This window comes from Ceratina calcarata, unplaced genomic scaffold (genome assembly GCF_001652005.2).
Source record: "Ceratina calcarata isolate Rehan_Ccalc_2016 unplaced genomic scaffold, ASM165200v1 scaffold92.2, whole genome shotgun sequence".
Classification (NCBI taxonomy): Eukaryota; Metazoa; Arthropoda; class Insecta; order Hymenoptera; family Apidae; genus Ceratina; species Ceratina calcarata.
Window position 1 is genome coordinate 958,544 of NW_017180576.1, and position 14,092 is coordinate 972,635.

General features: G+C 41.1%; 4 protein-coding genes across 4 annotated transcripts; 3 read left to right on the forward strand and 1 right to left on the reverse strand.

The window, feature by feature from the left end:
• Nucleotides 1-1,928: 1,928 nt before the first annotated feature.
• On the forward strand, nt 1,929-7,011 carry Pak3 (p21 (RAC1) activated kinase 3). Its single transcript, XM_018035765.2, has one exon. It carries the CDS (start codon nt 3,235-3,237, stop codon nt 4,882-4,884), a length of 1,650 nt encoding a protein of 549 aa, XP_017891254.1. The 5' UTR covers nt 1,929-3,234; the 3' UTR covers nt 4,885-7,011.
• On the reverse strand, nt 6,974-11,125 carry LOC108631663 (dihydrolipoyllysine-residue acetyltransferase component of pyruvate dehydrogenase complex). Its single transcript, XM_018035764.2, has 10 exons — nt 10,903-11,125; nt 10,397-10,578; nt 10,054-10,265; nt 9,773-9,947; nt 9,525-9,694; nt 9,165-9,459; nt 8,893-9,069; nt 8,630-8,814; nt 8,448-8,548; nt 6,974-8,343 (listed from the first exon to the last, which is right to left on the reverse strand). Exons 1-10 carry the CDS (start codon nt 11,027-11,029, stop codon nt 8,171-8,173), a joined length of 1,797 nt encoding a protein of 598 aa, XP_017891253.1. The 5' UTR covers nt 11,030-11,125; the 3' UTR covers nt 6,974-8,170.
• Nucleotides 11,126-11,712: 587 nt separating this feature from the next.
• On the forward strand, nt 11,713-12,412 carry LOC108631553 (zinc finger protein 593 homolog). The gene is made up of 3 exons (XM_018035544.2): nt 11,713-11,876; nt 11,968-12,068; nt 12,154-12,412. The coding sequence occupies exons 1-3, from the start codon at nt 11,787-11,789 to the stop codon at nt 12,386-12,388; spliced, it is 426 nt and encodes a 141-aa protein (XP_017891033.1). The 5' UTR covers nt 11,713-11,786; the 3' UTR covers nt 12,389-12,412.
• LOC108631552 (serine--tRNA ligase, mitochondrial) lies at nt 12,407-14,084 on the forward strand. The gene has a single exon (XM_018035543.2). The coding sequence runs from the start codon at nt 12,431-12,433 to the stop codon at nt 13,913-13,915; it is 1,485 nt and encodes a 494-aa protein (XP_017891032.1). The 5' UTR covers nt 12,407-12,430; the 3' UTR covers nt 13,916-14,084.
• The last annotated feature ends 8 nt before the right edge of the window (nt 14,085-14,092 follow it).

Genomic DNA, 14,092 nt, shown 5'->3' on the forward strand with positions numbered 1-14,092 from the left:
CAATAAGTTTACGACCGCGATCTTCGGTGATTATTCTTATTTACTTATGTTAAAGATAAATCTCGAGGCTCTGTTCTCTGCGCGTTCTCTTTCCCTTCATAAAAGAGAAAATCTACACGTAGGAAAGTGTGTGTACGGGGCATCGTGCTTTGCAGCGATCGATCGTAAATCAAGAGAGATCGAAGTGTAAGCTTGCAAGTAACTGGCGAAATCATGCGTGAGATTACGATTTTATGCAAACTTTTCGTGATCCGGAATGAACTGTTGTTTCCTACGACATAGTTCTCGTTGGAACGTGTGTCCGTAGCAGAGAATCTGGCATACGAAGTCTTCGTTGCATCTACAAGGTGTTTCGTAAATGGTGAACAGATCCCTAATGCTTAGAGAAGACAAAATTTTTCAGGCCTATGTTGATATAACGTTTTCTTCTTCTCTAAGCATTAAGAATCTATTCCTAAAGTTTTGCCCACCATGTACGCAACACTCTGTACGGAGTGTCCCAGAAAAAGTGTTAGAGCCGAAGAGAGGTGACTCTGCAAGTGTACCTGAACAACAATTTCCTTTGCCAAAATGCAAAGTAAGCCGTAATTTTTGAATTATTAACGAAAAACACTGACCAATGAGAGCACACCCAGCCACGGATAGGTTGGCTCGGATCATGGCTCTCGGCTGTGACTTACAATTAGCGCGAGCCCTACACGTATTCTTATTGGTCAGTGTTTTTCGTTAATAATTTAAAAACCATGCCTTACTTTACATTCTGACCAATGAAATTGTCATTCAGAAACACTTATAGAATCACCTCTCTTCAGCTCTGACACTTCTTCTGGGATACCCTGTATATCGATTTGCAATCTCAAATCCCTACGTGAGTAAACATCAACTAGAGTATTCGCTGGATCGGAAAAGCGAACGATACGAAACGGCGTTAAAATATCCACGACACAATTATTATCCAATTGGAGGGTCGCGACAAATAATAATATTATACCATTATATGCGCGTTATCTCCGCGTCACGTGGCGACTCACGCGCTTTCGTATGTCATCCTGTGTTGTTACAGAATATCTAGGTACTCGCAATCGGTATCCTCCGCATCGTAACGCGATAACGAAATTAGCCCTGAAAGTAAACATCTCGTTTTACGTACCAACTTGTACGCAACTACAACTACGTACATTGTGGACGGTATCGCCCGTCGCTTCGAATAGACGAAACGTACGGAGTACGTTCTCGGATAGAGTAGATATATGCATGTGTATTTAAAAAAGAAGGAAACGAATTGGATTAGATAAGCCGAAGAAAAGAGAGCAGGAGAAATCGAAGAAAAGCGTTGATTCTCGTTTGTAGAAGGGGAACGAAACAACAGGAGAGCGAGAGCGCGTGCAAGGCCTTACGTCAGTGATATGCGAAGAATCGTTTAATTATTGTAGAAATCGGGAATACGATATCGCGGAACGATCGAAAAGCTATTTTAAATCGCGCCTAACTACAATCAATGCGCGATTAGGAAACCGCGAGTTCACGAGAAAAGAAGATTCAGCTTCGATCGCAAAGATGCATTGCTTTCAAACTCCATGTAAACAATTTTAAGTCTTTATCGTGATTGATGCTCGATAAGGGATACTTGGAGAAACAATACGATTCCAGTTTCATTCTCACTCTGCCAGTGGTCTAATAATTGATTCTCGCTCAATCTCGCGATTGCAAGCGTAGGTTTTGGGTTTATGGTAAAAGAAAAGATTTTATAGATTGAACCAACGAAATGTAATTGATCTTATAGTGATTACAGAAGTGAATTAATGAATATGTTGCTTCTATATGTATATGTATCATCGTATCATATACATCAAACTGTCTATAACGCGAATAATCGCATAAATTTAAATCAATTCCAACAAATTCAATGATTTGGAATTTGTTTCAGTCGATATATAATTTGAATTAAAAGATTAAATTTACAATTAAGAGATAAATATCTTATAGTTTACAACCATCTCTTTGGATTAATATACAAATGCAAAAATAGAAAATAACAATTATTTTACAATAAATATAATTTGGTGCACTTCATTCATCCACGGTATGCTTAATTGTTCAAGCATCATCTGTTTATAACTTCTTCATATATAAGAGAAATTCCTTCTCGGATGAGCAGATAATAAAGAAAGCACGAAGTTAAATTTTTCATTATAGAAACGTTTAAGCATTCTTAAATATACATGCCGCTATTGGTGATTACATGCAAAAGTTACAGATAAAGGATGCAAATATAATGCAATGAACGTAATGAATGTTAAAAGAATGTCAGTAATATGCAATATTTACAATGCTTATATTATTTTTATGCAGAGTGTTTTACCTGGCAACCAATGTCCACGCAGTCTTTAATTGCTCCACCAAGAATATTTTGCACACCTTTTGTGATGTACATTTCATCTATCATCAGACTACAAATAATTCTTTTATCATGTTTTTTGGCATCTTCTACTTTTAGCTTCAAAATATTGAAGCAGTCGAGCTTTTCTCGCGTGTCGTCGAGCCTCAAAGTACTGCAGAACAGGTAATCGGTATCGGGCGTACGCGTAGAGATAGACGCTGTAAATGTAATCCGATATTCAACGGCTGTTAATGATCGCGTCACGACGAATGTTCGCGCTTACGAACGTCCACGTATGTCTCGTGTATGATTATGTACTATTGTTACACTAGATCAGGACCAGGTGTACGATTTCCTGTTCGAATCGAGGATACTCTTTTCGAATTCTACCGCCATCAATGGAACGCGATGACGTAATGCGACACTGACACATGTCCAATCGCGGGTATCCATCCGATGCTCCGTCGATGACGATATCGTCGATATCGTCTGATATCTTCTGCCTTTTGTGTTCGATATCGTCCGATAATATCGTTGACGAAGCTGCCAAAATGGAGCATTCGCGAATTCGCGAGTACGAACACCAGCTACAATGATAAACGACAAAATGAGAAACGGAAAGTGAATCGACTGAGCCGACTGACGAAAGGTGGGACGAGTCATCGTTGTCGTCGCGTGCAACCCTGCATCGTGAGTTAGGTTATGGTTATGTCGGGAGTAGTGATTGGAAAATTTCGAGATCGAACCTAGCCAACGTAGCCTCTTTGAGCGATCTCGTTCGACCGTAGATAGTCGCCATACGTCGTGAACGTAAAACGGAAAAGCGCGGTCTCACCGCGAAGTTCCGTATAAAAATGAGTCTGAGTATAACCAAGTTGTTCTCGAGAAAGAAAACTGGGAGTGGAAGTGGTGGCGGGGGCGGCGGTGGCTACGGCGGTACGGTCGACTCCGTCGCCGAGATCGGTCTGCCGACGAACGTTTCCCACAAGTTTCACGTGAGCAAGAACGCCGAAACTGGACAACTGGAAGGGTTACCTGAGTCCTGGATCCGTCTGCTCAACACACAGATATCGAAATCGGAACAAGACGAGCATCCGACCGCCGCCTTACAGGCTATCAAATTTTATAGTTATTCGATCAAGAGGAAGCCGGAGGAGAAGGTGTTCAAGCCGTTCGTCACCGAAGACCTGATCGAGGAGGAGTCGCAAGAGATCGATAAAATCTTATCGAAGAAACATCGGTCCGAAGATTCGGACGGCGCGAGCGCTGACTCCACGGAAGGTCAAGTCAAAAGATTACCGGAACTTCCGCCGAAGACGAATAAAATTCCAAAGCCTACACCGCGGACGCTGCCCCCCGGATCGCCCGACTACGCGATTCCCGCTGCTTACGACTGGGACGAAGATGAGAGAGAAAGAACTCTCACGGAGATTCTCAAAGATTTGAACGCATACGAGATAGGAGACGACGACGAAGATCCAGATCGATTACCACCGCTGCTACTACCCGAAGCTGACCGTGGGTACGAATACGACGTCGAGAACAAGAGAACGGAAGAGAGTCCCATTTTGAGGAGGAAAACGGAGGAGACGGGTACGCTGTTGAAGCTGAACGACGAACAGATATTTGAGGAGCTGAAAGCTATTTGTCAAAACGGAGATCCTCACGTTCGTTTCGACAGGAGCAAAGAGGTCGGGGCCGGTGCCTCGGGCACTGTGTTCATAGCCACCGACTCAAAGACCGAACAGAGGGTCGCTATAAAAGATATAGATTTGTCGAAACAACCGAAGAAGGAACTGATATTGACCGAGATCAAGGTGCTCAAGGAATTCCAACACCCGAACCTGGTGAACTTTTTGGACGCGTACCTCGTGAACGATCATCTGTGGGTTGTGATGGAACTGCTGGAAGGCGGGCCGCTAACGGACGTCGTAACTGAGACTATAATGAAAGAGGTGCAGATCGCGGCGGTCTGCAGGGAAGTTCTAAAGGCCATCAGTTTTCTGCACACCAAAGGGATCATTCATAGAGACATAAAGTCGGATAACGTGCTCCTTGGAATGAACGGTGCCGTGAAAGTAACGGACTTCGGGTTCTGCGCCAACATCGACGGCGACGAGAAACGACAAACAATGGTCGGCACTCCCTATTGGATGGCTCCAGAAGTGGTGACTAGAAAGCAATATGGTAAGAAGGTGGACATTTGGTCCCTGGGCATAATGGCCATCGAGATGATAGAGGGCGAGCCTCCTTACATGAAAGAGACCCCTTTGAGGGCCTTGTATCTAATTGCTGCCATCGGTAAACCTTCCATTCCCAGATGGGACACGTTGAGTCCGGTGTTTCAGAACTTTTTGGAAAGGTGTCTGGCCGTCGAAGTCGACGAAAGGGCGACCGCGGACGAATTGTTGTCCCATCCGTTTTTAGAGAACTGCGCGGAACTAACCAGTTTGATACCGTTGATACGAACCGCGCAGAGGATCCTTCGTAAAGACTTTCACTGATCGCTCGCCCTCGATTGCCTAGAGCAATGATCAAACCTTTTCATTTTACACCTTCGGTCTGAACGCGTAGCGTCGCGACATTCGTACATTCGTCCGTGTTCATGCTACGCAACCGTATCGTAGAAAACTATTTTATCTAAGTAGGGAAGAACAAAACGAGGTTGCACGCGGTGCAGTGATTTTATACACTTTCATTTTATACATATACGATCGTCTATTTATCTACTGTATTTATATAAACGCGTTACCATCACTAATATACATATATATTTCTACCGGAAACATCGTCGGCAGGTTGTAACGAAGAAACTGCTGACAATGAGAGGGACAGTCCTTAGAAAGTTATCATTGAATATCATGAGAATATCATCGATTCTCGTTCATTCGCTTGTACAAATTTTATATTACCTCGTACGTGCGATAGGTACTACTACTCTCAAGTCCCTGAAAAGTTCTTGACGTGTTATCATCCCTTCGCACGAGCTCAAACGTTTTCTACACTTTTGTCCATATGCCCGATACTATAAGTGCAATTTCATTTACGTACGTTACCAACATCTGAGGAAGAACGATAAGTCGAACGTTCCATTGAAAAGAGAATAACTTTTTCTAGTAGGATAAGACTAGATTTAAATGTCATTTGCATTTACTACGTATAGAATTGTATGTACACGTTTCGATCACTTTTATTAAAATATTGTACTTAGTTCGTTGAAGAACGGAAACCACTAGGTACGCGTAAGTAACGTCTGTCAGGCGTTTAATTATAATTTATTTTATGTAGCAATGAGAAAAGCAGAGAGAAACGTGTTGTGAAAAGTAATTCCAGTTGCAGTATAAATTCATAATTCATCATACTGGCGATCACGATTTGGTACCTATTTCGAATCGCACCGCACACGCTTAGACTGCGGATTTTTGTGTTAAATTATTTGTGGCATGAATTTGAAAAATGTAATTTTATACCATCGTTCAAGGATCGTACATGCAGCTTTTGATATTTCATATATTTTAATATAACAGATATCCTTCCTTTATATAATAGATTCCATCCTTTCTGTCTTCTGCATGTTCAATGCTTCCACAAGTATATAAAATCCGCAAAACAATCTAATTCTAAAAGTAACTATTACGTCCGATCCATTACGGTTACGATCCATCGAAATCATTTCGAAAGAAAGACTGTTTCTTTGCTGCGAGAAACTATGTACGACGCACACGAATCTTGTGGTTCTACGTTAAAGAAGAAGCACACGTATTAAGATCAAGTATTGTAAATTATACATACCGTAACGACGGGTTTAAGGTGTATTGTGAGTTTTGTAACATTTAATCACGTTCATTTTATATACGTGACTCTTTTCAGAAACGTTGCATAGACGCGTATTTTAAGATAGACAATACCGTTCAACCAGATGCCAAACTTTAAGTACCAACTTCTGTACAACGAGTACTACGAACTCCTTGTATGTACATAATAACGTTAAATATCTTTCGTGAAGAAGAGTATTTAAAATTTTACCATAATCAAATGTTATTCATAGTCATTTAATTACTTTAGTTTGGGGGCCAGAGCCCAGACAGTAATATCACGTCTGTGATAGCAAAGAATTGAGTCCGCTCGTATTCTATTTGTATATATTTCATATCTTTTATCCAATGCTAATTAAATATTTTAAGTACAATTTGTAAATCTTCGATGATACACGTTGCTATCGAGTCTAGTAATTATTGGTAATCACGTAAAATTAACACTTGTTTAATCATTTAACGACTGAACGTCCGTTTTCAGACCATCTGGTCAAAGTGGAAAAAGAAACGAAAAAGTGATAAGACTTAAAGAGCCATAAAAATCGTGCCTTATTGAATCGATATCTATTTGCATACGGCTGATTCTGTAACAATTACGCGCCTTACGGTAAATAAAAAGTATTGTTCGTAATTTACCGATAAACAATGATTACACAAGACGTATATTTAATTCGTCGCCTGAAACTGTTCGATAACAGCAATGATTGCCAAAAAAAATTTCTTACCTATCGTATGTCACATCTATTTTTAAACATGTATGAATGAAACGTCGCGCATATGATTTTAACAATAAATATTTTATTTACAAGATTTACATATACATACCTATTCACTTTTTACTATCCCGACAAGTTTTTTAAGCCATACCACAGTTCCTAGTTGTGCGTTACATGATCTTAAAATCGCGAAAACCATGGAATATTTTTGAACGTTATCTTTAAAAGACAGAAGAAAAAAAGTATAGAATTCGTTCGTATACATTTATCGCACGATGGAAATCGTGATAGTGTGGCCTTCTTCTCCTATTGAAATAAATATCGGACATCGCGGTAATTACAATATAAAGACACGCGTGTCGAGGATTCGCTGAAATTTATGGAAAAACGAAGCTAATTGGATCTCGACGCTGCCATTGGATCGAGCCAACCATGTTAATAAATACGAACGCTTATTACCCTGCACTCGAAAGAAATGATGTACTTATTTCATAACGTAACACGTTGCCGAGAAATCAATATCTAAACAGGTAATTACATTTTAAGCAAAGATACGAATGTTGACCTACTTATTTACAAGGAGACACATACGAAAAATAAACGGTATAAATAAATTCAGATAAGCTTACTAGGTTCGACACGAGAAAGCTGATTCGTATCAAATTACTATTCGTAGACTGTTACACGCTGCAAATTATTTTTATCAATAAAAATGTTCACCGGGACGTAGAGAATGCATGGAGCTCGACGCCAGGCAAATAATTAATTTACTAATTAATGCGCCGTTTCCATCGATAACGTATTAATAACATCAACGTACCATTTTATTAACGGTTAATCTTAACGGTTTTGTACATTTTCTGTAAAACATTTTATACAAGTGTTAAAAGTAAAAGGTACCGGTATTATCGCTATATTTGGCAGTATCTAGGCAGATAAATGGGTATATCTTTCACTTTGATTTAGAACCGAGCCACAGAAGCGGGTTTTCCTTCTGTATGAAAATGTATGCACGTAATTTTCGTGACGAAGAGGGGAGGTGTCTCGTGCATCATAAGGAATTTCTCGGATGGATACGCGGTGTATTCGAATTAACGAATCCGTAAGCAAGGGCGAAGGTTCCATTCGTTTTCGGAGCCTTCTTCGAATCCAAAGACTATTTTCTAGTATCGTGGGAGGGGAAACTAAAATACGTATCAAAACGAAAATCCATTTTTCGATTGAACACGGATACCCGAGGATCACGGTATGAGTAAAGGTCAGTAGTCCTGCGAATACCTTAGCGCCCGCAACCTTCCAGCAACGAGGAACGACGGATCCTCCAACATGGATCGTAAAACGGCTAAAAAGTCGGCGGCTTCGTCTTCGTCGATTGCCCGTCTATCGTACGACAAGGTCGTCGATATTTTAGTTGCCTTCTGCAGCGCAGCGTCTGCTCGGAAAAATATACAATTCATGAAAGATAATAATTAAAATCTTCTTGTCTCGTAAAACGTAGTTGGCATCGACTAGATAATAAATAGATTCTATCTTTACCCAATTCCTCTCGACCGCCACCAACCGCGAGGATCGCCGTCTGAGGAGGATTTATGATGGCACTGAATTGCTTGATACCGAACATTCCCAAATTCGATATTCTGAAAAACGGTCAGTATGCATAAAAAGATTGTAACGACTTCGTTTCTTTTCACAAGACAATAAGTTCGTTTTACACTTACGTGAAGGTTCCTCCTTGATATTCATCCGGCTTCAGCCGACCGGTTCTAGCTTTCTCGGCTAATTCTTTGATATTCTTCGAGATATCGACCACGCTTTTAGCAGTTGCGTCGAAGACGATCGGCGTGATGAGACCGGAGTCCGTGGCAACAGCGATGCAGATGTCAGCCCTTGGCATGCGGACTATCTGTTGAAAAAACGTAACGTTTCAACGATTCTCGTGTACGAATATTGTGCCATTAATTCGATTCGTTCGTATACCAACTTGTCCGTTTTGATATAACGTGTTGACAAATGGACATTCGACCAACGCGTGAGCCGCTGCTTTCGTAATAAAATCGTTTATCGAGGTATTGATACCGTCGGCCTTCAGTTCGCTACGGATTTCGAGTAATTTATTTATCTTAACGTCGACGAAAGCGTACGAGTGTGGGATGGTGCGCTGAAAAATTATTATAGGTACGTAAGCATTCACGTCCCTAAATCTAATCCCAAGTAAGTAAAATTTGCATAGATTGATAACTGGTGGAAAATTACTTTCGATTCCCCGAGCCTTTTGGCGATAACGGCTCTTATATTTGAGACTGGAAGGTCCTCGTAAGCGGAAGGGACACCGCTAGGCACATGCGGTTTCCCTGAAGGCTCTTCCCCTTTGGGTTGCGCGACCTCGGGCGGTGCCGCTGTTTGCGGTGGAACCCTTTTCACATTGTGCGCTTGTATGTAAGCTAAAACGTCGCTTTTTAGCAAACGATTAGGCCGACCGGTGCCTGTGATAGACGCCGCATTTAATCCGTACTCCTCCAGCAATCGCTTCACCGCCAAACCGTACACCCTGAAGTAAACAGGTCACAATGAGAAAATGAAAGGATCGTAAAAACATGTTTGAATCGCGCTTACTGTCCACTCGGTGCAGGCGCAGCTGCTGGCGGTGCAGGCGCAGGAGCGCCCGGCGGGGCCGCTGCGGCCGGTTTCGTAGTCGTTGGAACGACGACACTCGCCAGATCCATTCCCTTTTCTACCGTGATGGCGATCAATTCTCCGACTTCCACTTTACTTCCTTCAGGAGCCTATTAAACAAACCTTTCCGTAGAGTCACAATAACTTCTACCTACAACACGATTGAACGAACGCTAATGATAATTTACAAGAATTTTCGCGAATACACCCTCGTCCTCGAATTCGAACGTCATCACGGCTTTGTCCGTCTGGATTTCCGCCAACGCATCGCCTGGTTGTAACTCATCTCCTTCTTTCTTCAACCATTTCACTATCGTTCCCGACGTCATCGTCGGTGAGAGCGCCGGCATGCTAACGTTCGTTCTGGAAATAACGCGACTCTCTGAGATCTTTCGAAACTCTTCGCGAGCTCTTTGCGTGTACAGTGTACACTCTGTAGATATGCAAGAAACTTGATGGAGACACGTACTGGCCAGGAGGCGGTTGAGCCGGCGCGGATGGAGGTGCTGCCGGCGGAGCTGCCGCTGGAGGTACTGGTGGACCTGCCGGTGGAGGACCCACGGGAGGTGCGGGCGGTGCCGCGACCGTGTCAGGCATTTCCACAGACTTCCAGTCTTCACCTACTTCGACCGTGAGTGCTATCAGCGATCCGACTTTGACATCCTTCATCCCTTCTGGCACCTAACAGAGATTTTAAACATTGTTTCGTACAATGTGTAAATCGCATCAGGCGAAATTAGGAAAAACTTTCGGTTCTTGTTATGTACTATTGGACTACGTAAAAAATCGTCAAACCTTTCTTCGAACCTTACAATTATTTTTGCGAGCACGCTATCGTCGTCGACCTCCATAGTAACGACAGCTTTGTCGGTCTGAATGTCGGCGAGAGCATCCCCTGCGTCTATCTTGTCACCTTCCTTTTTGAACCATTTGACGATAGTGCCAGTTTCCATGGTAGGTGATAGGGAAGGCATTAACAGCGGCTTTCCTTTCACTGGAATAACGAAGATAAATTAAAAATTTTTCGATGACAAGCATCGTACGATGTCGCGCCACGTAGAAATCATTCGACTTCGGTTCAATAAAATAGCTGATTGCATAACCATTTTAAATGATGCATGGATGGTCAGACGCGTACAGTCATTAGTCGAACTGAATGAAAGGTAACGAAAGACATAATATTTAACTTTTCGAACGCAACATTTTGGACGACAATGAATTTCGTTTGAAAGGAATCTTGTCCGAAACGCATGATCGAAAGTTAACCTAAACTTTACTAAAAGAACTATTCGAAAATAATTGTAAGTAAGTCGCATACCATCGAGAACCCAGCTGACGTGAAAGCATGATCGTTGATACTTTAATGGCACGTAACTTCGAGGTATCGCGCGGCTACTGTTTTTAATGGATAAAAGCGCGATTCTAGGTATCATGAATCGCGCCATGTTCGATACGAGGAACGAGCAATGCTGGCAATGCTAAGCTAGAACGCACAGTTGCTATTGCTTATCTGCACTCGTTCCTCTGTCTGTGTATGCATGTATATACACCACTACACGTTAGTATAAATAACGTATATGGAGGCAAAATTCGACCTTCTCAATGAGAGTCGATGGTTTTGCATCACACGAAATTGCTTTTATTTTGTTAATTTTATTCTTTTATTTATTCCATTGCCCTTTACATTTACTCAAATTTTTTCTGCATCTTTATTTATTCTACGCGTAATTTGTATTTCATTATGTTGTTTCTTGAAAATTTATGAAATTACGACTACTGTTCATAATTGAAATGCATATATTATATAATTTCTTACAATCATCTTAGAAGCAATAGTGTTGTCATATTATTTCTCTAATATAATATAATAATAAAATTTATACAATGTTTTTAAAAATAATAAAACAAAATAAATTATTTAAAATAGAAATGAATTCCATGGAAGTGAACCACAAATTAAAATTTATTTTGATTTCTTACTTCTCTATGAATCCATACAAGAATTATAAATATGTCGTACAAAGTTTATCTCTTCTCTTTATGAGCATTTATGAGTTTTCATCAAAAATAAATAAATTGCTTCTACAGCATATAATAACCTACGTGCATTTGGTTTGACTCATTTTTCTTTCTTGGTTAAGTCGTTCGTTGTTAGTACGACACATCTCGAATTTAATTGAATGAATTGTTTCTTCACTGAAAATGCCTTACAAACGTAAAAAATACCACAGAGGAGATACGCATTTGAAAAAAGGCTGGCGAACTAAGAGGAGAACGAAAGATTTAGACGAGGTAAAACAATATAACCTATGTTTCAAAAAAGTGCACCCGTCACGTGGTTGTGTTACGATCGGCATCTGTTATGCGATGTCCTTTATTTTAGATCGATGAAGACCTCAAAGACGAAAATTTAAAAAGCTTACTAAATCAAGAAGTAGATTTGGAGAAACCTGGAGCAGCTCAATATTATTGTGTTCATTGCGCGTACGTATTCCTTCTCTAACCTAATTCATGTATTTTCTGCAATTGAAACTCTTATTATTCTGACGATACTCATTTTATTTGGCAGAAGGTACTTCATAAACACGACTGCTTTGAAAGATCATTTTACAACTAAAGTACATAAACGCCGGCTGAAGGCTCTTGAGTTAGAACCATATTCAGTCGAGGAATCAGAAAGGGCTGCTGGGAAAGGAAGTTATGTTGCCCCAAAAAAGAGAAAAATTGATACACTAACTCGGGATAGTTTTGATATGGACACAGAAATCTCCTCAGAAGCCAAAGTAGCAAAAGGAGATGCATAGTGGTCATATTGTGAGAGATAGTAATTTAAGAAGTTTTTAAAGATGATATTTTCCATTACCAGCTTAGAAACATTAAAAATGGCAAATTTCATACCGTATCTTGTACAAAGATTAAAGGTTTGTAAAAATCCGAGAAATACTCTGAAATATGTTAATGTGCTGACGAATACCAATAGAAGGTATGTCTCTGCGTTACTTGCCTCTACTGACAATAGGGGTAAAGAAATCTTCTCATTTTTGTCACCCTACCTGGATATTGACGATAGATTATCAAATTCCAAGAAGCTGCAGCAAGATTTGATAGTTCGCGGAGTTAACATGAACGTAAACGAGATCAAGAGTATGTGGGAATTTTATAAATCGATCAAAGAAGATAAGTACAGCCTAGAACTGAAAAGTAATGAGATAGTGAACGAGTTGAAACCTTTCTTCCAAAAGAAAGATTTGACCCCTGAGGAGCAAACGAAGCTAACCAAATTGACGCTACAGATAAGAGCAGTAAAGCAGGACTTGAAAACGATCAAAGGAACTCTGCAGGGTCTGAATGAAAGTATTTTGCAGAAAATGTTGCAAATACCAAACGAGGTGGACAAAAGAACACCGATACAAGCTCCCGTTGTACTGAAGCGTGTTAATCCGTTGAATCAAAGTTCAGCTTCGGAAACGAGGAATCATATAGAAATAGGAAGGCGCCTTGGGTTATTAGAATACAAGAACCCCATGCAATATTACTTGTGCAACGATGCAGCTCTTTTTGAACTCGGCGTGTTAAACTACGCCGGAAAAGTGTTAAGCGCGGATAATATGATTAGAGTGGCGGGCGCGGATTTCAGCCGCAGTTTGGTGGTAGACGGTTCCGGGTTGAATCACGAGGATCCCGCGGATGCTTTCATCATAGATAATCACAGCGACGTGGACAAGGAATCGCCGAACCGAATGCATCTCGTCGGTGGCGCAAGTCTGATCTCGTTCTTGGCGATGCACGCGAAACAACTGATAAATCCGAATCACTTACCGGTAGCTTACTTCTCTACTGGAAGACAGTATACTCCTTTTCGACCAGGGTCTACTCCCATCGGCCTGTTCACCGTTTGCCAATCATCGGCTGCTCTCGCATTTACCCTAGTCAAAGATGGAAATAGTCAGGAATATGATGCGCAATTTGAACGACTGTTGGCCACCGTGAGCAAATTGTACGACAACATATGCGATCACTATCAGATCGTGATGAGGCCTGCTTCAGAACTCCGACCTTGGGAGGCGATGCGCGTGTCCTTCGAGCTGTGGTCCTCGTTTTCGAAACAGTACATCGAAGTCGGCCACGTGTCAGTCTGCGGAGAGTATTTCAGTAAAAGGTTGCTGATCGCGTATCAAACACCCAATGGAAGAGCGTTCCCTTCCGTAATATCTGGCACCATATTGTCTGTGCCACGTTTACTCGGTTGCCTTCTAGAGCAAAATCCAGACAAATTTGTTATTCCGCCGAAAATCCTCGAACATTCGCCAATGGACTTCATCTCGCATTAGGAAACTAGTGTCTTTGTAAAAAGTGACAAGTCTTGACATGCATACTTTTTGTACGTATACGTGGTGTGTGGATGTTCCATTTGTTTCTACTAGCGGTTACTCGTATGTGTAGAATTTTGTGTACATACTTTCTTCTGAATAAAATTCTTTGAGAGATAGGTAAACAATATGAGCGCG

What these genes read in the sequence shown, in the direction of transcription:
- LOC108631552 (XM_018035543.2), top strand. Translation starts at nt 12,431, where the DNA reads ATGATATTTTCCATTACCAGCTTAGAAACATTAAAAATGGCAAATTTC.
- LOC108631663 (XM_018035764.2), bottom strand. Translation starts at nt 11,029, where the DNA reads ATGGCGCGATTCATGATACCTAGAATCGCGCTTTTATCCATTAAAAAC. An exon ending in GTGTATTCGCGAAAATTCTT is followed by an intron (nt 9,695 to 9,772) that starts GTAAATTATCAT and finishes TTTGTTTAATAG; the next exon opens with GCTCCTGAAGGAAGTAAAGT. An exon ending in AAAGGCTCGGGGAATCGAAA is followed by an intron (nt 9,070 to 9,164) that starts GTAATTTTCCAC and finishes ATAATTTTTCAG; the next exon opens with CGCACCATCCCACACTCGTA.
- Pak3 (XM_018035765.2), top strand. Translation starts at nt 3,235, where the DNA reads ATGAGTCTGAGTATAACCAAGTTGTTCTCGAGAAAGAAAACTGGGAGT.
- LOC108631553 (XM_018035544.2), top strand. Translation starts at nt 11,787, where the DNA reads ATGCCTTACAAACGTAAAAAATACCACAGAGGAGATACGCATTTGAAA. An exon ending in GAACGAAAGATTTAGACGAG is followed by an intron (nt 11,877 to 11,967) that starts GTAAAACAATAT and finishes CCTTTATTTTAG; the next exon opens with ATCGATGAAGACCTCAAAGA. An exon ending in TATTATTGTGTTCATTGCGC is followed by an intron (nt 12,069 to 12,153) that starts GTACGTATTCCT and finishes TTTATTTGGCAG; the next exon opens with AAGGTACTTCATAAACACGA.